Here is a 25,179-nt window from a genome sequence, read left to right as displayed (position 1 = left end):
AAAGTACATGCATGTGCTTTTTGCTAATATGAGGAGTGCATACAAAAGATCCTGCCGGTTGAGAACTATTTTCCTTAAAATCTGTGAACATATACTCTTCAAAAAAAGAACCGCAAAAGGGTACAAATGGGTTATAACTCGGATTTTATGTTTCCTACTGGTTCATGCTTTGTGAATATAAGGTCATTGCATGTCCCAAACACATTCCCACGGTTACATTCGATAAAACGCAGCTACTGTACAATAAAGTTCCAAAATGTGAATATTCGCAAAAACGCAGCCACGTGCAAACCATGTCACCACTGCACGTGCGTTGTCTGCACGTGCAACATGAACACTGACAGTATAAAAGTGCAGGGTGTTCGCTTGCCTGGCCTCTGTATCTGGCCGACAGTTGACTATCCAGGACATGCCACGTCTCAGTGAACCGCAGAGAAACAATGCCATCGGCCGACTAGACGCAGGCGAATCCAGAACGGCCGTTGCCAGGGCATTCCATGTGTCCCCAAGCACCATCTCCAGACTGTGGGACCGTTACCAGCAACATGGATCAACACGTGACCTCCCTAGATCCGGTCGACCACGGGTCACTACCCCCGGGCAGGACCGCTACATCCGGGTACGCCACCTTCGGGAACGATTGACTACTGCCACCTCCACAGCCGCAGCAATACCAGGTTTGCGCAGGATATCCGACCAGACCGTACGGAACCGCCTACGTGAGGTAGGAATTCGTGCTAGACGTCCAGTTCGAGGTGTCATGTTAACACCACAACACCGTCGACTCCGACTGCAGTGGTGCCAGATACATCGACAATGGCCTCAACTGCGATGGAGACAGGTGTGGTTCAGTGACGAGTCCCGATTTCTGCTCCGACGTCATGATGGAAGATGTCGCGTGTATAGGTGTCGTGGTGAACGTTATGCGGCAAACTGCGTGCAGGAAGTGGACAGATTCGGCGGGGGTAGTGTCATGGTGTGGGCAGCCATCTCACACACTGGCAGAACTGACATGGTCCACGTGCAGGGCAACCTGAATGCACAGGGCTACATTGACCAGATCCTCCGGCCACACATCGTTCCAGTTATGGCCAACGCCAACGCAGTGTTCCAACATGACAACGCCAGGCCTCACACAGCACGTCTCACAACGGCTTTCCTACAGAACAACAACATTAATGTCCTTCCTTGGCCATCGATATCACAGGATTTGAACCCAATTGAGCATCTATGGGACGAGTTGGACCGACGCCTCCGACAGCGACAACCACAGCCCCAGACCCTGCCCGAGCTGGCAGCAGCCTTGCAGGCCGAGTTGGCCACCATCCCCCGGGACGTCATCCGTACTCTGGTTGCTTCAATGGGCAGGCGGTGCCAGGCAGTTGTCAACACACGCGGAGGCCACACCCGGTATTGACTCCAGATGACCTTGACCTTGGTGGTGTGTCCTATCACTTACTCACAATGGACTAGAGTGAATTGTGAACAATCCTGCAACATTTGGTAATTACCAGACTCACCATTCAATAATTAAATCAATTCTCCAAATGTTACGACAATGTGGTTTTGCGTTTCTTCTTTTGAAGATTATAGTATTACTACTGACAAGAAGTCAAAACTACTGACAAGTCTGAACCAAACTACTCCTACAGATCACTTAGGGTAAACAGGTCTGCAAAGGCCGTGGTATGTGCTTTCCTGTGTGGAAAAGTGAATATAAAAGATACCTTGCTACTAATAGAAAAATGTAGTGGGTTTCCTCTCTAAGAATCTATGTCAGAATTACCAAATGTTTGACATCCAATAGCTGATGATTAATTAATAAATGTGCTCTAGTAGTGGTGTTCTGTTAGTGGTTTTAAGGATTGCTTATTTTCAGCTATACCAGAGTTTTATTTGTGGTATTAGATATTGCTTATTTTCTACTATTCCAGAGTTCTGTTAGTGATTTTAGTGACTGCTTATTTCTGCAATACCAAAGTTATGTTCGTGGATTTAGTGCCTGGTTATTTTCTTCAATACAAAAATTCTTCTAGTAGTTACAGCACTTGCATATTATTAGTTTACTAACTTAAAATGTAATTTTAGATTGTTTCTTACCTGCTTCATGAAGTATGTTAAAACTATTTTAAATGTTGTGTTTTGTTTCAGATATTTTCCTGCCATGTCCGGACAATCTGCTGGTGAACCTGCACGAGTCTAAGGACTTGGTCATTGATCTGCTCTCCCAGCTGCCGGGTCTGTTCGAGGGGAACGGAGAGACGGGGAGTGCCTTGGGGGCCGCTCTGCAGGCTGCGTACAAGATGATGGTAAGTATGACAAAGGCATACCGATTCATTTAAATAAATTGTACTTTGTTATGCAAAAACCAGCCGTGGTAGCACAGTGGCTAGGGGTGGGACATAGCTCAGTGGTAAAGTGCTTGCCTGATGTGCGGTCAGTGTGGGATCAATCCCTGTCGGTGGGGCCCATTGGGCTATTTCTTGTTCCAGCCAGTGCACCACGACTGGTGTATCAAAGGCATGGTATGTGCTCTCCTGTCTGTGGGATGATGTATATAAAAGATTCCTTGATACTAATAGGAAAAAAATGTAGCGTGTTTCCTCTCTCTGATAATGTCAGAATTAACAAATGTTTGACATCCAGTAGCCGATGATTAATAAATCAATGTGCTCTAGTGGTGTCGTTAAACAAAACAAAATTTAGCATAATGGCTTAAGTGATCACACTTAAGGCTGGTAGGTACTGGGTTTGCATCCTACCAAAAGGAGATGAAATGTAGTCCAGTGGGTAAATGCTCGCTTGATGCACGATTGATCCCCATTGGTATACACATTAGACTGTTTGTTATATCAACCAGTGCTCCATAACTGGTTTAACAAAGGCTGTGGTATGTACTGTTCTGTCTGTGAAATTCTGCATATAAGAGATCTCTTACTGCTAATAAAAAAAGAATAGCCTATAAAGTGGTGACAGCATATTTCCTCTGTGTAGTCATATGACCAAGCAATAACGTCATATTGTGGAAGCGATGTCAGTCGCTTCCCAGCAGTCTTAGCTCTGTGCAATGGGTAGGACTAAAGGCAATGTGAAATATATATTGTTCCATATTATTTCAGTTATTAAAGTTTATTTAACTTTTTGGTTGTGTCATTGCTTGGTCACTATGATGTAATTTTACATAAACTGTTATCAGTGTGGTACTTTACCATATGTTTGAAGCAATATAACCGTATGACTAACTGTTAACCACTGCCCTTGACAGATAGTCCTAATAGATGGGTTGTGTTCCCAAAACAACAAGATTGAACCTTACTTTCATTTGCAAATCTGAATATATGTCAAATATGTTCAAACCTGTAAACTGAATGACTGGGAATATTGGTTGACACTCTGCATTGAAATTTAATAAAATAACAAATGCTGAATATCAGGTTAAGTAATAATATACAGTCATCACTTTGCCGTGACAGTCAAGTTTGTTTATTTCGGGCTCTTTGTCATGTTTGCTTTTTCCCAGAAGACAAACATATTTGATCCGATATGAAGTATCAATGGTAAAAAGTTATAATTAATTGTTTCTGTTTTCAGAGTTCGACTGGAGGTCGGGTGACAGTCATGCAGACTGTGTTACCAACAGTCGGACCGGGTGCTCTACAGATGAGAGAAATGCCAGCACAAGACGTGGGAAAGGTAAGGTGTTTGCTTTTTCCATTTCAATTTCAATTGTGCTGTTTTACTTCTGGTCCCAACACTGTTACTTGTTTTGTATTACAAGTTAACATGTAAAAACTAATAATTTTACCATTTCTGTTCCTTAAAAATTATAAACCACCTGACAAACAGTATTGATGATGCAGGCTACAGTCCTAATTAAAATTATACCCCGCCATGGTTTTACATATGATTTATGAAAATATTGGTGAAAAAATTATATTGACATGCAATTTTACACAGACAATTTGAATCGGTCTATAATATATATGCTTTTGTTACACCTGACAGGTAATTGTATGCTCACAACTTCCCAGTGTAATAATACAGTCACTGCCAATTGATTTCATAAAGTCTTATTTTCAGGATGTTTCAACTCCCAAGATTCTAGATCCACTCTACTCCCATCCCCTATACTAATTAAACAGGTTGCAGAAGAATTGTTAAATAGATGTTTCTTTTTACAGCATTGTTATATGCATTTTTTTCTTGGCAGAATATCCCCCATCTTGGTCCTGCGACAGATTTCTACAAGAAGATGGCGCTCGACTTCTCGGCTCAGCAGATTGCCGTCGACCTGTTCATGCTCAATGGCCAGTACGCTGATATAGCCTCACTAGGTAAATCATGTGACCAACAGCTCGTTCAGTGTAGAATATTTGATTACATGTTTAGATTTAACACTGTAGTTATATGTACAGGGCTAGCTCTGGGTGAACAAAACATTTTGCCAAATTGTCTATTAAACATTAAACATTACAGAAATGAACAGTTTTTTTTTTTTTTTTAATGTCAATTATTACATGAAATTATTTTTCCAAATTAAAATAAAATTTGCCAACTGCTTTCATAAATTCACTATTGGCGAATTTTGCGAGTACCAGAGCTAGCCCTGTATATAGCAGATGAGATAAATATATATATGGTGTTTTCATGGAGACAGAAATGGATCAAACCACCTCTGTTGATCTGTTGTTTTTTGTGTTTATTTTTTCCATCTTAACCAGTGCCTTATGACTGGTATATCAAAGTATGTGCTGTTGTTGTGGGAAAAATGTATATAAAAGATCCGATGCTACTAATGAAAAAATGTAGCAAGATTTCTCTAAAGACTGTCAGAATTATTAAATGTTTGGATGTCATGTGTCTCAATTTGAAACCCAGTAGTTGATCAGTTTGCTCCGGTGGTGTTGTTAAACAAAACAAACTGGCTTGCTAATTGAATGGGACAGCTTCTGAAATTAGGTCACTATTACTAAATGCTTAACACATAATAATAAGCCATTTCATGTATTAAAACATTGATTCCAGTTCAAATAAAAATATTCTTCTATAACCCATTAGTTTTTTTGTTTTTGTTATTGTTATAACCCTCCTTTTTGTTTTGATTGGATACTTGTAATGTGTGCATTAAATATTGGTGAGGTTATTAACGCATGCTCTACTCTCGTTTTATGTGTAATTACTTGTATAAGTATTTATTTGTTTTTGATTTCAGCATGTATATCAAAGTATTCAGCAGGATGTATTCAATATTATCCCTCATTTCACACTCTGAAGAATCCTAGCTTGGCAGATAAGTTTGACATGGACTTACGGCGTTACTTCACAAGGAAGATTGGGTTCGAGGCTGTTATGAGAATTAGGTGTACAAGAGGTACAGTAAACAAGATTTTGTTTTAGACTTTAAAAAAACAAAAAACATTAAAATTATTGTACTTTTTTTCAGCGAAATTATTTTATTGTTAAAGAGGAACTAGATATCTACAAGTATCTAAAATTCATGCAAGTCACTTAATACAAATATCTTGAATTAATAAAACAAGTCAACTACAGATATCTAAACTTATGAAACTTGTTGACCCTTAGTATCTAAATTCATAAAACTAATCAATTACAAGTATTTAATTGTGTGAAACAGCTCAGTTACAAGAATCTAAATTGATAAAATTAAGATTGACAACAAACAGTTTCCATGAATCTCACATTTATGAAACTAGTCTACAAACATCAAAATTTTCATGAAGTTAATCAAGTATGAATTTAAAATATTTATCCGCAAATGATGTTTTAATTCCCACAGGTCTGAGCATCCACACGTTCCATGGTAACTTCTTTGTGCGGTCGACTGACCTGCTTTCACTTCCGAACATCAACCCTGATGCTGGGTTTGGGATGCAGATGTCAGTCGAAGACAGTCTCACCGACATGTCCACCGTGTGTTTCCAGGCTGCACTACTCTACACGTCTAGCAAAGGTACTGAACTCTTTGTAATCAAGTCACAAAATATTGCTCACTGAAACTGCCACCTAAAACACTGAGAATGATTGTTTTGAGACAGGTGGTTTTGTAATACAGGTAGATTAGATTAGCAAATGATTTGTTAGAATTAATATAGTAAAGTTAATAGAAGTGTGCTTCAGTATATTTTTGTAAGTTTTAATGTGCATTTTCCATTGTTTCTTATAAGCGTGTCTGTACCAACCAATACCAATTTTTTTTTTTTACAATTATATATAATAATCTTTGAAAAAGCTTATTATGTCCTGAAAGCAGGATACAAGTGATATTGTTGTCCATTATATTTAGATATGATGATCAACAAGTTAAAACTTATCATGCAATATTTAATTTTCAATACTAGATGTCTTCAGGTGAGCTGTGTGTTATTTCATCAGTTTATGTTTCCAGTGTTTCAACAGTTACAATTTCAGTACTGTATAATTTATTACTGTATCTTAACACAGAGGTGCAAATATTAACTTTAAAATAATTTTCTTACTGAAGGTGAGCGAAGGATCAGAGTGCACACGTTATGTCTGCCGGTTACAAACCAAATCTCTGATTTGTTTGGAGGAGCTGACCAGCAGGCCATTATCTCTCTGTTAGCCAAGATGGGTAAGAAACCTTTTAATATTTTAATATGGAAACCAAATATTTGAAAATGGGTAGGAAAGAGTAGTGTTTTAGTACCAAATATTTGAAAATGGGTAGGAAAGAGTAGTGTTTTAATACTCTAAACGTAGAAAATGGGTAAAAAAAAGTCCAAGTACTATGCATATCTAAAACTAATAGTATTTAATACTATGCTGACATTTAATAAAAAAAAACATTACTATTCTTAAGAAATGCTTATATTTTTTTTTTGTTATTCTAATTTGGACCAAATATATATCATTCATTCTCTTACTGGTGTATGGTTAATTGCCTGACTCACTGGGTATTTCAATTATAGAATATTTTTATACTGCAGACTAATCACAAAGGTCAGTTCCTGTTTTTTTCATGGTTACCATTTTTACTGTCCCAACAAACAAATTCACAGGTCGGTTTTGGGTCCAAATAGCATTTAGAGGAAACAGTGGTTCAACAAAGTGTGTAAATAATATTAAATATATTTTGCAGTTTAATATTATTTGAATAAATGTTTTATGCAATTTAATATTCTTTAAAATATATTTCTGTAACAGAAAAATCAACCTCCACTGAGGGGATTCGAACCACGGACTCTCAGTATGAGAATCCAGCGCTCTGCCAACTGAGCTAATAGGGAAATTCCCACTAGCTACTGCCAGTAGGAGCACTTTATACCAACACTACTACATACTCCCCCCTCAAGTGAAGCTACTTCCCGGAGCTGTGGGCCACGGGCAGTTGAACTGTTACGGGTCCCGACTGGGTTATAATTGTATTCTTGTGTTAAGAACACACTCAGTCCCTACATCGGCTCCAAATGTAACAGAAAAATCAACCTCCACTGAGGGGATTCGAACCACGGACTCTCAGTATGAGAATCCAGCGCTCTACCAACTGAGCTAATAGGGAAATTCCCACTAGCTACTGCCAGTAGGAGCACTTTATACCAACACTACTACATTTCTAATATTTATAGATGCATGTTGTTTCTTTCAGCTGTTGACAGGTCAGTATCGTCGTCTGTGGGGGATGCCAAAGATGCTATGATAAACGCTGCCTTGGATGCGACCCAGTCGTACTCCAGCCACATCGCACCCTCCCAACATATGGGTGCTCTGCTGTACCCCTTCACCCTGCGCTGTCTGCCTGTCTTCATTCTGTCCTTGATAAAAAGTGTAAGGCTTGTTGTATTGAAACTAAAATGTATACATGAATGTGTAGTATTGGTCGCTCAACAATTGTGTAATGCTTGAGAGTGGAGGAGGGTTATGACTTTGGAATGCGTTTTAAAAAGCATCAAAAGTGGGAAAGGATCGAAAACAAATAGAATGATTTAGCATTAGTTAATACCAGCCTTGGTGGTGTAGTGGTTAATCCAGTGGACGTATGGCTGAGGTTCCCAGTAACGGCTTCCACTCCGAGCGAATTTATCGACTCTGTGAGTAGGTGTAAGACCACAACGCCACCATCTCTCTCACTAACCACTAACCCTCTGTCGTGGACAGACAGTCCAGATAGCTGAGGTGTGTGCCCAGGACAGAATGCTTGAACCGTAATAGGATATAAGCTGGAAAATAAGTATTAACAAACAATTAGTTAATTGTTGAACAGCTGCTAGGTACGAAATATGTGAGACTGATTGCATTTATTGTAGGATCATGGGGATTATCTTGAACTTTAATTTATATTTGTTTAAATTAAGTTTTGTTTTGTTAAATAAATGTGTTAATCATTACATACACAAGATATGAAAACATGAAATATGTTTTGTTTCCAGAATGCTTTTCGGCTGTCTTCGACCATCAAGCTGGACGACCGCGTGTTTCTGATGCAGCAGTTCAAGTCGTTACCGTGTAACTACCTAATCCAACTCATCTACCCTGATCTCTACCCAATACACAACCTGGACAAAGAGGTAGGGCGTCTTCATTATGGTTATTTCAAAATTAATAACGTGGTGGGAAAGCATTAAAATTATTATTTTACGACTTGTGGGTCTGCCACGTCTTTTCTCCATCCAGTGTGATCAATTTTGGAAGACCTCTGAATGTATAATTTTATAAAAGAGAAACCTGTTGTATTTTGTTAGTCCGCTACCTGTCTAACCGGAGGGGACTAGGTTTCGTCTCTGTCGTCATTTCTGTCTGTCTTGCATATATTTTTCCCAAACCTTTTTTTTTGCAGTGCCTTAAGATATTGAGCTGAAATTTTGTGTATAACTTTATCTTGTACTGTTGTAGGTTAGGTTTGACTTTCATGGTAATTTATTAATTTTTTGGCAGAATTACGGCTTTTGAACAAAAATTTGTTGGGTGCAGTCGGAAACATGCATTGGTTTAACAACACTCTCAAAAAGCTTGTTGATAATGGGGGCTGTTTTCCTTACACACATTGTAATATTAACGGAGCCTCTTATCGTATATACACATGTATATTTTATTACCCTTGATGTTAACTTATCGCTTTATTTCAACCTTTCCATCCTCGCTCAGGTAATGGAATCAAAGAACGGCATTACTATCCCGAAGCCGCCCGTGCTGCAGCTGAACTCTGCGAACATCGACCGTCACGGCGTGTACCTCATGGACTCTGGTGAACAGATGCTGATGCTGGTGGGAGGGGCCGTCAGTGATCACTTCTGTCAGCAGGTCTTCGACAAACCCAACTTCATGTCCATACCTGATGGCATGGTCAGTACAAAGAGCCGAGTCCTGTTTAGGGCTGGAATTCATTATAGTTTATTTTGTCCTTGGTGGATCTGCACATCTTTTACTCTATGATTTAATTTTTTTTAATTTGTGGGTTGTGGGTATATTTAAAATCCCCCTTCCCCTTTTGTCCTCCACCCTGATTATGATCAAGTCTGGAACAACTGTTGTAGAATATTTAATATGCAGGTTAGGTTTGTTATGGTATTAGAGTGGTGAGCTGAAGAACTCAAGTTAATGATACACCCTCTCCCCCCACAAAAAAAAGGAGTGAAAAAGGAAAGGAATTGACCCTAATTTAATTAATATAATGTTTTTGTGCTCAGGAATATTTTACGGTCACAGTGATAATTCTAATTCTACACTCATACAGCAAATTAATTGAATAGTCACAAGATACAGAAATTAGGACTTGCATATTGTATTTACCTTTGTTGCTGCTTCATTATTTTCAGTGTAGTTGTTTTTTGGGTTTTTTTCAGACTGATTTGCCTGAACTAGAAAACCTAACTTCAGAAAATGTTAGGAATTTTGTGAACAACTTGACCGATAATGCACCAAGTGGTTCCACATTTCTTGTTATCAGGTAATTATTAACATGTATATGGTCAACAGTTTTCTTTTTTGTCGTAAGATTAATATTGCCACAATGTAGCTCATTAATAAAGCATTCGGCTGAGGTGTGCTAGTTCGCACAATGGACACGGGAGGGTGGAGGGTGCCCCTGTCCTAATTATCTGGGCCATTGGACACGGGAGGGTGGAGGGTGCCCCTGTCCTAATTATCTGGGCCATTGGACACGGGAGGGTGGAGGGTGCCCCTGTCCTAATTATCTGGGCCATTGGACACGGGAGGGTGGAGGGTGCCCCTGTCCTAACTATCTGGGCCAATGGACACGGGAGGGGGGAGGGTGCCCCTTACCTAACTATCTCTGGGCCATTGGACACGGGAGGGGGGAGGGTGCCCCTGTTCTAACTATCTGGGCCAGTGGACACGGGAGGGTGGAGGGTGCCCCCGTCCTAACTATCTGGGCCATTGGACACAGGAGGGGGGAGGGTGCCCCTGTTCTAACTATCTGGGCCAGTGGACACGGGAGGGTGGAGGGTGCCCCCGTCCTAACTATCTGGGCCAATGGACACGGGAGGGTGGAGGGTGCCCCCGTCCTAACTATCTGGGCCATTGGACACGGGAGGGTGGAGGGTGCCCCTGTCCTAACTATCTGGGCCATTGCTGAGAAAATGTTTTAATAGTACAGACTCCAACCTCTAATGACGTCATACGTATACAATTTGTATGGCGTGGCCATGGCGTTAAATTGCATACTCTATTGAGTCTTTGAGTCTAGAGTCTACAAATTTTATAAGCACAGGGCCAGCTTATGGTATGTACTGTCCTGCCTATGCCAAAGTACACATCACATTTTTGGTGGGAGTAGCCTATAAGAAAGCAGCAGGTTTCCTCTCTCTTTTAATTGTGTTAACATAACTATGTTATAGATATCAGGTAGTCATAGTTTAAAATATGATTCTCCTTTTAATGATAATATTCTGAGGACAAATGTATTTAGTTTTACATGTATAACGTAAATAATTTCGGTTACATTGAGATCATATTTATTTCCAGTTTAAAATGTAACTTAAAAAAAGTCACTCTTTTTAAAGTGTTTTTAGTATTATGATAACTAAAACACAGGACTAGCCCTGCATTAGTAGAGAATTTTGTCAAATTATCTAATAAATGCTAAAAATAGCAAAAACCCAGTTATTTTCTTACCAGTTATTACATGCGATTATATCGCCAATTTAAAATAAAATTCAACAACTGTTTTCAAAATTAGCAAAATGGCAAATTTGGTGAGTACCAAAGCTAGCTCTGAAAATACTTGAGACTTGGAATTGTGATTGTTCCAGTGATAACTAATTTAGTGTTTCTCGTTCTGTTTCCAGGGAAGACAGTAAAATGAGGTACCTGTTTTTTGAACACATGACTGAAGACAGGAGTGAATCGAGCATGTCGTACTATGAATTCTTGCAATATTTACAACAGAGGAGTAAGAGCTAACCAACTCCGTTAACTAGCGTCCACAAACTTAACTGAAACTACGGCATTCTGACAGTGGAGTGATCCATTCTGTGATGATGTAGTGTGGACATTCTACCATTGCATTGGCAACTTGTGAACAGTTGGGTGCATTACAAAAAAAATACAAAAACATGTTGTGAAACCAAATGATTATATATATTTGATGATCTTCCGTGAAAATTGTCTGGATAAATAGAAGACTGTGGATTTCATGTGTACAACTATTCAGCTAAGAACAAATGGAATTCAGTTTGATAAATACAGACACATTGGTGATCTAGTGAAAATTCACGAGACTGTATGTGGAGCCAGTACTTAAACCAAGACTTGACACTGGCAGTATAGGGTGTAACAGTTCCTGCACGGACCCCAGTAGCTTAAACTGAAATATGCAAGCGTAATAAAGCCTTGGTTAGTTGAAAGTACCATGCATGATTGTTCTTGAATTGTACAGATCGTATGTAGTTGTTTGACGTAGTTTTGAGAGAATGGCTCGTTATATTTATATAGTGCAATCAAATGAGTGAATCCTTAAGTAAGTGTCCCACTTATTTTTGGTGCCGTTAGGTCTTGGTGCTGATAAATGTGTAAACCACGCAGAGGAAATACGTTCAGTGACATGGAATCCTGAAACCCTCTTTTTTTTTTTTTCAGGGCTTCTGCCAGAAAGACATTTTTGGGTATGGCGCTATGGAATTGAATATTTACAATGCGTGTGCTGAACGCATCCACAGTTAACAGGAGGTATGGGGGTCTCTCCCAGAAAGAAAATTGGTTAGGTTTAGGGTTAGGGTTAAGAAATAATAAAAGAGTCATTAATTTTGTCAAAAGGTCAATGTAAAAAAATTAAAATCTGCAAAACAAATTTGGTTATGGCGCCATACCCGTTTTACCCTCTGGCAGAAACCCTGTTTTTATTGTTAGGTGATCCAGATCAGGTTGGAGAAGTATACTGAAATAAAAGTCATAATCTATGTGTGGTACGAATGTTTGAGTGAATAATTTGGTACATGCTGTTAAAACGCCCAACCATTAGAGCTCTTGTGACTGGGGCATTGTAGGCAGTATAAAAAGTGTAATTTTGTAACCGGTTAATTTCTGATTAGATTCAGTATGTTTTTCTCCGTTGCATAGAGATGTGAACAAAACAGGTTGACATAAAACTAATATTTTGACAAAAAGGTACGACAGGTCTATTGTACATTGTTCCATTGTTTGAATCCAGCTGCTACATACTACGTGGGTTCAACTCCATGCCAGATGTCTCCCATTTAAATACTGAATTATCAAGTGTGTATGTTTTTGTTTATTGGTAATTCAATACATTTTGTAACATTTTATGCATGAAAACCGTTGTCCTAGATTATGTTTATGAAATGAGTTCACATAGTGTTTGAAATGTTCATGAACAAAGTTACATGGAATGTAATTGTTTCAGGCATGATTATTTTAATTTGGTGAATTCTCTGTTGCACTGTCATGTTGTTGTATACGTGTGTCAATAATTTAACAGAAGATTCAAGACTCCTATACATCCTGGCTATATTTGATCAGTTTAGTCCAGTAACTAACATGGTCTTCTGTTGGATTAGTTAACATCTCTATGTAATGGAGATAAAATGTAATATTTTACAACACTATGGTTTTGTTAGTTGTGTAACTGTTTAATTGTTTGTGATGAATTAAATTTGTGATGGTGAGTGAGAGAGAAAACATAATCAGAAATGCTAATGCGTGTTTATAATGTGAGGTGATTGTTGAATAATATTCTTGTATGGTTTTGTTTAACCTATTAGAAGAAATATTTTTGTTATATATTTAATTCCTCTTTAATAAATGGTTCTCATCTGTAACGAGTTTTACAACCATTATAAACATGTGCAGCCGTTATGTCATGTTCCTGGTTTCATGGATTGTTGTGGTTTGATTTCCAACAACTAGAGATCTTGTTGCATAGACTTGATGCATCCTTTGTTGATGTAGGCGTTGTGCAACCACTGCAAACCAATCACCTTGTTTTACTCATACAGGGCTTCTAGAATTTGTTTTAAACCCACTAGTCATGGGATCAGTGATTTTAAAAATTACTAGCCATGATTAAAAATTCACTAGTCTTACTTTACTTTAAGTTAATACAATTTTACCTAATAATAGTAATAATCAGATATGTCACCTAAAGAGGGAAACAGAGCTTAAAAACACTAACAGTGTGGGTTGGGGTGGGGTCAAGATATTCATATTTACAAAATAAGACTTAGCTGCAACATTTGACCCAAAAACATTTCACTAGCCATCAAGCATGGCAACAGTAATTATTTACTAGTTCAACATTGAATATCACTAGCCATCGGAGTGGGGCTACCATAATGTAGAAGCCCTGTGATAGGATTTATGCAACCAATTGATCATCGTTTCACCTGCAAGCTTTGTTCTAGTCTTTGTTTCAACCACCTTAGGTCAGTACATATTTTAAAGACTTCATACATTGTGTGTATCAAATGCTTTTCCTTGTCTTTTCATAAGCACTTGCATCTATAGGGTGCTCTGTGTGGGTAGGGGTTCAAGTTGTTTTCAGTGGCACATATAATGAACTAAGTACAATTACAATATTGAATCTTTACATTCAATTATTTCTGGAATTGACTATTTTATACTTAAGGATAAATTCCACATTGTCAGTGGTTTGTTCAATAAAATGCTGTAAGTATTTAGTAGAAAACCCCCAAAACCTGATCAGTCACTAATAATAAAAAAATGCTTTGCAAAATCTATGGCAATAACTTGGTAGATGACATACATAATATTCTGAATATTACCTTTTGCCCCGGTTCAAATGACCAGTAACCAAATATTACATAAACCATGCAACCTGAGATTGCACAAAATGGAATATGATTTTTTTTAATTATTATTATTTACTGGTAGATTGGGATATTATTCTTGTGCAATCTTGAAACAGGTGACATGGTAAAAACTGCTTTGAGTTCCGTTTATGTGTAGTATAGTTGTTATTTCTGTAATTTTGCTTTTCTTACTTCTGCTCTTGGCTATTCTGAAAGAATTTGACAAAAACTGTATTCTGTTTGAGAAGGCAAAATAAATAAGATTTAAGAATTATTTTACTTATGGGCGATACTGGTATATATAATCGCCCATCATCAGCACATTTGGTGTACTTGTGTGTATTGATAACTTTTAGTATTATTTTCCATGGGCAATTGTACCTCTTAGTTTGTATTCTTTTTGTTTACATTCTGCCTTTTGCCGGGCAAACCTGTGTGTACTGTTGTTATATGTATTGTCATGTCTGTGTAATGGACTTCATACGTTGTGTAATATTCAAATTACTGGTATGATTTTGTTCCTAGGTTTATTTTAATTCAGATTGATGTGCATTTACGTAATATATAGATATATATTTTGTTCGCTCAATCTTTATTTTAAATATAGTACAGTTGTAAATAGCAAATACATGGAGTGAAAAATAGTTTTAAATAGAAATCTATTTCTACAAGTATCTGTGCTATACCCATGTCTGATGTATTTGACTGCCATCATAGTGTTGTCTCGTAGTATTTGCTTAAATTATTTACTGATGCATATTCGAATGAAAGGCAGGAGTGAATGTGATTGAAGAACCAAACTGTATTTATTCAGTGTTTATTCCACAGCATGTACAGACAACTTTATGTTAAAAAAATTAGCACAACACGTATGAATTGTACAAACTGAATGAATGTTTTACGATACCCCAGCACAAAATATTAATATTGGCTATTAGGTGTCGCAAACAGATCAATCAAAATTAATTATTTACCTCAAGTAATAAAAAAAAAACCCCACCCTATTAAAAACCTGTTTAGGAATTTGGTATAATTTTAATGATATCACAAGTGTTATAGGAATTTTAAAAAGAACCCCAAAACCTTTTTAGTGGACGAGTTAATCATAATTGTTCTGTTCAGAAAGTCATTAAATAGTTAAATGTATTTCTTGTCCTTTTTTTTACAGGAACATTAATTTAATGTTAATGAGTTGTATCTTTTCTAGATTAATTCTCTCCACAACCTCAAAACCATGTAAATTCTTTCTGGAATAGCGTAATATCCTCGGTTTTAAAATCTATCCATCAAACATTTCAAACACTGAGACTTCATCATTTCACAAGAACAATAATGATTTTAAATAAAGAAATGTTAATATTAATGATAATTATTTATAATACATGTTACACAGATGAATAAGCAGCTAATCTAGCCTATTTAACAATACAGATTTGTACTGTATGAATGTTTAATAAAAGGTGCAAGTGTTCTCAAGTTATTAATGTATTCACAGTCTTTTTTCTGTTTTGTCTTGTTGTGTGGCACTGTATATTTTATGTCTAGATTTGACCGTTTGCCAGTGTACATTGTTTTTAACAGCAGTAATGCTTTAATTTATAACGTGCCAAGAATGAGTGTGGTCAGACATGTTCAGCTTTGCGCACCACGCCAAACTGATGGTAGCTTCCATTAGTGTAAATAGTGTGTGTAAATGTTTCAACGACAGAGTGCGTTTAATATGCACTCAGGACTGGCTGTTTTAGCTCTTTCCAGTCCTGCAATTGTAAATGTGACCATCGATAAACTGTACATATATGCATCCAACAACTCTTTTACCAATTTTGTGATGCTCTTCAAAGCTGTTAATAGTAAAACAATAAAAACCATCAAAACAAATTATGTTTTTGTCTTGTTGATATTGGGAAACAAATCTTAAAGGCACCATGAATTTTTTATATTTTTTATTAGTTATCAATATTTTTAAAAGCATACAAACATACGCTAGTGTGCACCCACCTGGCATCCTCTTCCGCAAATAAAGTGGTCTGACCCATGACACAAACTAACGACTGTCTGTAGTAGGTGGGTACAAGTGCCTCTTAACAATGCTAGAGGTAACTACTGAATACTCCGAAGTGGTCAGACTAAGCCCACAATTAAAAGCTGATGGGGGAAATGAAAGGTGTGTGGCACGGATAGCCACAAGAGACCAGCAGTTGGGAGGGACAAGGACTGTGGTGTGGAGGTGGATGGTGAAAGAAGTTGAAAGATGGGAGCTGCCAGATTGGGAAGAAATGAGATGGAACTCAAAGGAGAGAGGAAAGGGGGCAGTTGGATGACCCCAACACATACACTAGTGTACTTTTAAGGGGTTGTGGTGGAAATGTCAAGATATCCAAAATGATTTTGCTTTTAATGCAATTTTTACAGCACAAACACCTGTGCCATCACCAGTTGCATATGTCTGCATTCCTCGGTGTGAAAAATATTGAGGGTAGCGATCAATTGTTCTAACTTGGATCATACGTAGCCATTTAAGATATTACCATACCGATGCTATATACTAAAGGAAGCTAAAAATTACTCTTCCTGAACTAGTTTTGGGGGAGAGAGAGATAGCTCACTTTAAATGGTCAGGTCTTACAAAGTACCCTTTGATACTAGTATAGTAGTTGTGGATTGACTGTACAACCTAATGTGTATTTGATAAATGCTCTACCACTGAACCATATTTCAAAGCCCAGGTATATTGATCCCACACAGAAAACCCTGACCTGTCAACCCTCCTGGATTCGGCAGGAGTCTCCTGGTATTTGATCAAATCTCGAGATATCTGTGCAGGAGACAATTTCTCCTGTTAAATGACATTTTTGTAAGCATAAAAAAACAAATATCCCCTTTTACGAAAATAACATAAGGGAAGTAACTATGATGGATCTCAAGTGCCAGACTCTGGCCCAGGGTTGACAGCAATACACACGATGTATGTTAAAATCACATGTCACAGCAAGACCAAGAAAAGACCAATTAGCTATATAAACTTACTTGTGTCAGTTAATTTTGTATGTTTGTGCAGTAAAATGTTGGTAACAAGGGGCCATTCAATGGATTTTTTTTTTACAATTAATAAATGTATAATTCCGGTATATTTCACACAATGTCCGTAATGAGGTTTTACTTATGATTAATGGTAATACAATGTTTATTGCCTCATTATAATGATTTTAAATAAGTACAATGCCACTGTTCCTTATTATATTAAAAACTGAATATTAATTTATAAGATTTATCTAAATTTGTCTTGGGTACTTCAATTTGGGTACACTAGCCACAAATGATGATGTAACGTAACCTGTAAGTGTAATGCCGTAAATGTACTAATTAAATTTTTTAATTTCTTGTTAATATTCTTAACATTTTTGGTTAAAAGAGATTTATTAAATCATAATGATATTTAAACTTTGAAAAGAAATATATACACACATTTAAAAAAAAAAATTTAATTAATTAATTTTTTTTTTTAAAGCCAAGATCTACGGTTAACAAGTATATATGACATTATGTAGTGTTCATATAACTTATTGTAATAATGTTTACAACAACCTTGTGATTTTGGGTTAAATTGTGTGAAGTTAAAAAATCTCCTGCTTTTCAACACACCTCCTGCTTTCTCTTGACTAAAGGTTGACAGGTCTGAAAAAAACACTCGGCAAAAATCATTTACATTGTCTAAAGAACCTTTATTGATAGGGGTGGGGTGCGGTGGGGTGCGGTGGGTTATATTAGGCGAGAAGTAGCCCAGTGGTAAAACACTTGCTTCATGTGCAGTCAATTTGGGATCGATTCCTGTCAGTGTGCCCATTGGGCTATTTCTCACTCCAGCCAGTGCACCATGACTGGTACATCGAAAGCCATGGTATGTTATTCTGTCTGTGGAATGGGGCATATAAAACATCCCTTGCTTCTAATCGAAAAAAAAGAGTAGCCCATGAAGTGACGACAGCGACTTTCCTCCCTCAGTATCTGTGTGGTCCTTAACCATATGTCCGATGCCATATACATGTAACCGTAAATAAAATGTGTTGAGTGCGTCGTTAAATAAACCATTTCCTTCCTTATTGAAAGGTTTTAACATTTTGTAATTAAAAAGTTTGTTTTATTTAACGATGCCACTAGAGCACATTGATTTTTTATCTTATCATCGGCTATTGGACGTCAAACATATGGTCATTCTGACATTTTACAGGAAACCCACTGTCGCCACATAGGCTACTCTTTTACAACAGGCTGTAAGGGATCTTTTATTTGCGCTTCCCACAGGCAGGATAGCACAAACCATGGCCTTTGTTGAACCAGTTATGGATCACGGGTCTGTGCAAGTGGTTTACACCTACCCATTGAGCCTTGCGGAGCACTCACTCAGGGTTTGGAGTCAGTATCTGGATTAAAAATCCCATACCTCGACTGGGATCCGAACCCAGTACCTACCAGCCTGTAGAGCGATGGCCTAACCATGATGCCGGTCCTTTTGTAATTAAGGACTGCATTTAGTTATTTTATTACTGAGGTGGGACCTAGCTCAGTGGTAAACTGTTCGCTTGATGTCCGGTCGGTCTGGGATCGATTCCCATCAATGGATCCATTGGGCTATTTCTTGTTCCAACCAGTGACCCACGACTGGTATATCAAAGGCTGTGATATATATTATCCTGTCTGTGGGATGGTGCTAATGGAAAAATGTAGCATGTTGACATCCAATAGTTGATTAATAAATCAATGTGCTCTAGAGGTGTTTTACTACCATTACTATTAACACGAAAGGTTTCTGAAGGACAGGAATATTTGATACCCCAGCACGTTTTATATACTTGTAGTAATGCAACATTCTGATATTAAGGCCTGCTTTTCATTAACAGGATTCTGTGCGTCATTTATTGTGCATTTCAACACATGGAAATTTGCTCTTTATATCAGACTTTCTGCAAGCAGATTTCTATATAAAATGTCATGGTGTTCTTTTAAAGGGACATTCCCGAGTTTGCTGCAATTTTTAAGATGTTATCGATTAACAGAGACTTTTTAACGATTATAATTACATATCAAATATATTTTTCTGCACCAAATATAATTGGCTGTATATTAAATGTGTTTAGAATCGTTGTAATATTTGTACTAGGTTAAATTTCATTTTATTTCCTAAAATATAGTTTTTTCGTACGTACGAAATTATTTGAAGACAGATTCCACTTTGGGCTTCTTACAAATATTAAGACAACCAGAAACACATTGACTATATAGACACTGATATTCTAAACAAGAAAATATATTTAATATGTAAGTTGAATCGTAGAAATATTTTTTTAGTCAGAAACATCTTACAATGCAGCAAACTCAGGAATGTCCCTTTAAGCCAAAATTAAATACTTCATGTTATGACACGCTAATCACTCAAATTTCTTTTTCTGACACATGGAAAAGGTATAATGTGTATGAATCAATAAACTTGGAGTGCGAAAATGCTTGAAAATCTTGTTATATGAAAACAGGCCGGGCTAGCTCTGGCACTCACCAAATTTGCCAACTGTGAAAAAATTACATGTAATAATAGACATTTTGTTACAGAGTATACTACTTTTGAAGTTTAATAGATAAAATGGCGAATTTATCTTCTCACCCAGAGCTAGCCCTGGCAGGCCTTAAGCTACCCAATTAGATCAAGTGTACATACATATAGGTTAAATACAACAAAACAGCATCCACTAACAGGATAACAACAAAATTATATTTCTCTTCAATGTTTATTACAAACCAAATCGGCTATACATATTATATATGTAAATAAAAATTAAAAATCAGGTCACTTCGCCATCTGTCTTATCTACAAGACTTGTAACACACTTTGTCATCACATGCTGGAAAGACGGTCCAAATCACACATACTTAAAAGTGATGTCCCTTCTGTCCGCAACAGTCTGTATTTCCAGTTTGACTGGACATTTCAGGTAGTGTGACAAAAGCTCTTCTGAGTATCCCCACAGGAAGTAGAGTTTGCGAGGCATGGTGTTCTGTAACACGAGGCCAGCGATGATGATCATGTTGTGACGTCGCTTTATGATCACCTCCGAGCAAAACAGTCTGTGAAACGTGCCCATGATAAACTTCCGAATAAACATGTCCTCCACAACAGTCTCAGCTTTTCTTCCTTCTCCTTTAAGGTTGCCTATGAAAAAAAAAATATTACCAAAAAAACATTTACAAACCAATAGTAACTTTAATAAATACATTTTTTTTTTAAAGTACGAATTGTAAAATTTTCTGCTACATTTTGCTATATTCACAATGAATCTCAGGCTAAATGTAAAGAACATTTTGTTCATCATTGCATCACGATTCACTACGCATGTTTCAGAGATCGCTACACAATTTTGAAACATAAAACAGTAGTTGCTAATCAATTTTCAATTGACTAGAAATATTGCTAATCAAGATTTTTTTTTTTTTAAAGTTCCCTAAAACGGCTTGTATGGTTACAAGAAGCTAGCGTTCTGCCATTTACATGTCCTACGTTGTCCATGTTTAAGACTTACATTATGTATCTATACCAAAAACACGGGGATCACCTTAAGACTTACAACTGATATTCCATACATATACTACTAATTAACTTACTGGTATTCCATGAATTCCATGACTTTCTCACTCCAATTTGATATGGTGCCAGTGCCTGCTCATATGTAAGTGGTTTATCTCCTCTGACAGTTGCCTTGACGATCCCAGATCTGATGTTCTTACATGCACAATGACTTGTTGCCAAGCCACGGATTATCATCAACTGTTTGACTGAAGACAGCAGTTGACGCTGCATCTAAAAAGTAAATAAATCCAGTAGATTGTTAATTGAATTATCTAAAAGTACAAGGAATAAGAAGTTACTGCACATGTATACATGTATATAATATACAATGTCAACATAGTACATGCATAGATCTACAATAGTTGCATCCCCAACTAATCCATAGTCACTAGCACTGGAATTCTGTTGAAATTTTATCATCAGTCATGAAATATAATTGGTTTGTACTGGATCAATTGATCAATTTTCATTATATAATTAAATATTTCACATATTCATTACTAATACAGACACTACAGAAAGAAACCAGAAAGAACCTACATACATACATACATGTATATCTGAACCATCTTTGAAAAGGGAAAGAAGGAAAGTTTTGTTTAATGATGCACACCAACACATTTTAATTACAGTTATATAGTGTCAGACATATGGCTAAGGACCACACAGATTTAATGACAGGAAACAGGCTGCCACCACACAATTAGAAGCAAGGAATCTTTTACATGTAATGCACAGATATGACAGTGCATACAACAGCTTTTGTTACGTATACCACTTTGCGAAGCACCTAGCTAGAACTAGAAATAGCTACGGCTAGCTCTGGTACTCGCCAAATGCAAATTTCTAAAACAATTGTCAAATTTTATTTTAATTTAAAAATATAATATCATGCAATAATTGATATTTTGTTAAAAAAATAACCAATTTTCTGCAATTTTTTAAGTTTAATAGATAAATTGTCAAATTTTCGGTTTACCCATAGGTAACCTTGAATAGCTCAATGAGCCCACCAACAGAGAAGTTGAAAGTGGGTGCTGAGAGGTTTTTTCAGGACTGTATAGTATGTGATTAATATGTGAAATGTTTGTTAGCGAACTCCAAAATTATCAATTCAGACATAGGATTATCACTGTATTTGAGCAGGAATCTTTGTCTATTCAGTTGTAGGCAAACATTCTGTTTTCATTATAGACTTGTCTCTGATAGCAGAGTGATTATAACTGTCCAACTGTCCGTCTAGCTTTCGAATGGTAGAGTTCTTGCATACACATACAAGGTTTGATGATCCTATACAAGGGTGGGAGACATAGCCAAGTGGTAAACCTCTTGCCTGATACACGGTCAGTCTAGAATCAATTCCGGTCAGTGAGCCCATCTACCCAGTGCACCATGACTGGTATATCAAAGGTCGTGGTATGTGCTATCGTATCTGTGGGATGGTGCATATATAAAAAAACCTTCCTACTAAAGGAACAATGCTGTGGGTTTCTTCTCTAAGACTACATTATGTATATGTCAGAATTACCAAATGTTTGACTTCCAATACTGGCAATAGCCAATGATTAAAAAAGTTAATGTGCTCTAGTGGTGTCGTTAAACAAAACAAAATAACTTTTTATCCTATATGAATTGGTATACTATACACGCCTTGGATAAAAACTAGATAACAGACAGACATACGTACGGATAATGCCATACATTGTATCCTGGCGTCATATGTTTTCGATACGATAAGCAAAAAATTTAAATATAATAAAAACAATACTTCGTACATACAATACTACTTTACCTTTCTCAAGGCACATTAGTTTATTGTGAAAAACAGTGATAATTTCCCATGAACACTGTCACGGGGATTCTATAATACCCGTAACTGGATGAAACACGATTATCCAAATATCTCTCCTAACTGTATATCTATTAGATCTCTCTGTAACAGGCAGTTATACCCGCTGTGGCTCGTCTCTAGGTATGATCAGAAATACGATCTTATATAAAGTATATATTATTATAGCACGTTTAGTTCACTAGAAAACACAACAAAAACACAATACACTTTGGAATCTGTATTAACCTACACTGACAAATGTACTGCCGCAGTAGTTAATTAACAACAACAAATAATAACAACCCAGAACTAATCACTTAATTAGTTAATCTCTAGGTGTCTAGTTTACACAATATGCTAATCATGCACTTCACCGTGACACAACACCCACACATGTGATAATTGAGAAACGCTTCCAGGAGAACTTAATTAATAAAGGAATTACAACTCTATTCCTAACTTGTTAATGTTTAATTAACCCTTACTACTCGTTCAATAACGCGTGATAATTGAGAAACGCTTCCAGGAGAACTTAACTAATAAAGGAATTACAACTCTATTCCTAACCGGTTAATTTTTAATTAACCCTAACTACTGATTCAATAACCTTGTAATACAAAATTAATACTGGTACCTATCACAATAAAGACAATAACCTACAGTTTACCTAGGTCCTCTAGGATGACTGGTTAAGCTTTTTATAATTATTTAGGACAGTGTGCCTACAGATTACTGCGTCAGATGACCGGCAGCACCGTCTAAATAATATTGGTAAATACAGTATTAAAATATTTAAGGTCACATCAATCACATCAAGGTTAAACACAGAGCAGAAATAAAATTATTTACCAGTCCGGACGGACAGCGATCCCCTGGAGCCTTCCTATGTTTCTCCCCGATATCTCTAAAATCCTAGCTATTTATTCAAAACTCTCAGAGACAGCGAATATCGCCTGGAGGTACAAGGCGGTACCTCACGTATCATCTAATATTTCCACCTCTCCCAGAGTTGGTATCTTTCCTTAGATGACCAGACATTCTGTCGCCAGTCGCGAAATTCAAGGTTGTAAAAAACGCACTCGCAGAGTTATTACGTAACTACTGGCCACATGGCCTCCACAGCTGGACTAAGTGCATATTGGAATGCACGGTCACGTGAAGGTATTACGTAACAAATTGCCCATCTGGGCTAAATGCATTTGGAACTGCACACGGCCTTCTAAAACAATTAATATCGCCACAGGCGAAAAGAAATTAAGAGCATGTACCGTCACAAACATCAAATTTTCCTCCAAAAACACTAGCTGCTAAGTCATACAGGTGTTTCTGCTATATTTTCACAAACATCATATGTTTTCGGTAGTTTCATTGGTTGTCCATTTTTGTCCTTTTTATGGCAGTGAACGGTCTATACTCTGTGCAATAATTTACATCAAAATCTTCTTTTGAAAATAAAATCATATAATGTTTGTAACTTGTACAAAATATTGAATAATCTTCAGACCAATAGACAGTGTTCACTTAAAACATATTTACATTATGTTTTCGTCATAGTCTAATGTCTAATCCTCTTGTTATATGTATCAACGACACCTAAATTCAGACTGTCACCTTAAGTACAGAGATACAGAACTATATATTTTCAAAAAATCTAATTCCACCAAACCACCTTTATTTGTAGTAAATGTAAATGTAGATGCACATGTAAACATGCCCCCACCAGAAATTACCGAAAAGATCTTTGCTGTGAATGACATAAGAGGTAACCCAACCAGCCTTCCATAAATTTTATTGTTCAGTGTAATGATCACGTGGTATATCGTCAAACTTTGACAGATCAGATGTCAGTGTTGCAGTCTAAGATAATTTTGCAAGGATTTGTGATACCTGGATTTCGCTATGTGAGGCATTTCATTAGTACCAAAATATTGCATTACGAAAAACTGATAACATGCACACTATTTATGGTATTATAATTAAAACATAAAGTTGGCAGCTTGACTTGAAGCATTTTTAATATTGTGAGGTAAAAGACACTTCGTTGTTTATGTTTAGGCTGATAGTGACGTAATATCTCGCATAATCTCGCGATACATGCAGTTACAAACAAAGTATCGAAAACATATGTCGATCGAAATTGTATGACGGTACGATACAATAAAAACTGTAAAAATATAACACTTGCAACTTTGACATTGTGACTGTCATTGCAACCTTAATTTCTTATTAGAAATTGTTTTTGCTTTTTACGCTTTACCTAGTTCATATTATTATGAAGTGAGTAAAATAATATTGGAAAAAATCAGCAAAATTTTTAAAGAAAATATCACAACAATTTTTAAACGCTGTTAAAATTGAAGTAGAAACAAACCAAACAGCACCTGACAGATCACGGAAGCCATGCTGTAGAATATACCGTCACTTTTGTTATCCGATTTTTGATTCGCTAACTTGTCCGAATTATCCAA

General features: G+C 36.9%; 2 protein-coding genes across 5 annotated transcripts in view; one reads left to right on the top strand and one right to left on the bottom strand.

Annotated features, from left to right (window-relative positions):
- LOC121378777 (protein transport protein Sec24A-like) overlaps positions 1-13,539 on the top strand; it is a 32,018-nt gene extending 18,479 nt beyond the window's left edge. For all 4 annotated transcript variants that reach the window (XM_041507092.1, XM_041507093.1, XM_041507091.1 and 1 more), the window contains 11 exons: positions 2,152-2,309; positions 3,592-3,693; positions 4,211-4,334; positions 5,213-5,371; positions 5,798-5,971; positions 6,503-6,613; positions 7,628-7,806; positions 8,409-8,546; positions 9,124-9,321; positions 9,822-9,925; positions 11,286-13,539. In XM_041507092.1, the coding sequence (XP_041363026.1) occupies positions 2,152-2,309; positions 3,592-3,693; positions 4,211-4,334; positions 5,213-5,371; positions 5,798-5,971; positions 6,503-6,613; positions 7,628-7,806; positions 8,409-8,546; positions 9,124-9,321; positions 9,822-9,925; positions 11,286-11,400 (1,562 nt within the window). In that variant the 3' untranslated portion in view covers positions 11,401-13,539. The remainder of the gene's footprint in view (positions 1-2,151; positions 2,310-3,591; positions 3,694-4,210; positions 4,335-5,212; positions 5,372-5,797; positions 5,972-6,502; positions 6,614-7,627; positions 7,807-8,408; positions 8,547-9,123; positions 9,322-9,821; positions 9,926-11,285) is intronic.
- A 6,491-nt stretch (positions 13,540-20,030) lies between these two features.
- Positions 20,031-25,178, bottom strand: LOC121378915 (28S ribosomal protein S24, mitochondrial-like). The gene is made up of 3 exons (XM_041507300.1): positions 25,093-25,178; positions 20,916-21,111; positions 20,031-20,466 (listed from the first exon to the last, which is right to left on the bottom strand). Exons 1-3 carry the CDS (start codon positions 25,111-25,113, stop codon positions 20,177-20,179), a joined length of 507 nt encoding a protein of 168 aa, XP_041363234.1. The 5' UTR covers positions 25,114-25,178; the 3' UTR covers positions 20,031-20,176.
- Position 25,179: the final 1 nt, after the last annotated feature.

This window comes from Gigantopelta aegis, chromosome 8 (genome assembly GCF_016097555.1).
Source record: "Gigantopelta aegis isolate Gae_Host chromosome 8, Gae_host_genome, whole genome shotgun sequence".
Taxonomy (NCBI): Eukaryota; Metazoa; Mollusca; class Gastropoda; order Neomphalida; family Peltospiridae; genus Gigantopelta; species Gigantopelta aegis.
Note: the sequence above shows the minus strand (reverse complement) of the source record. Positions and strands in the feature narration are given on the sequence as shown.

Bases quoted from the DNA above. Each gene is read 5' to 3' on its own strand.
- LOC121378915 (XM_041507300.1), bottom strand. From the start codon at position 25,113: ATGGCTTCCGTGATCTGTCAG. The intron at 21,112-25,092 runs GTGCTGTTTGGT...TTTACTTTTTAG, and splicing joins TGGCTTCCGTGATCTGTCAG to ATGCAGCGTCAACTGCTGTC. The intron at 20,467-20,915 runs GTAAGTTAATTA...TTTTTTTCATAG, and splicing joins ATGGAATTCATGGAATACCA to GCAACCTTAAAGGAGAAGGA.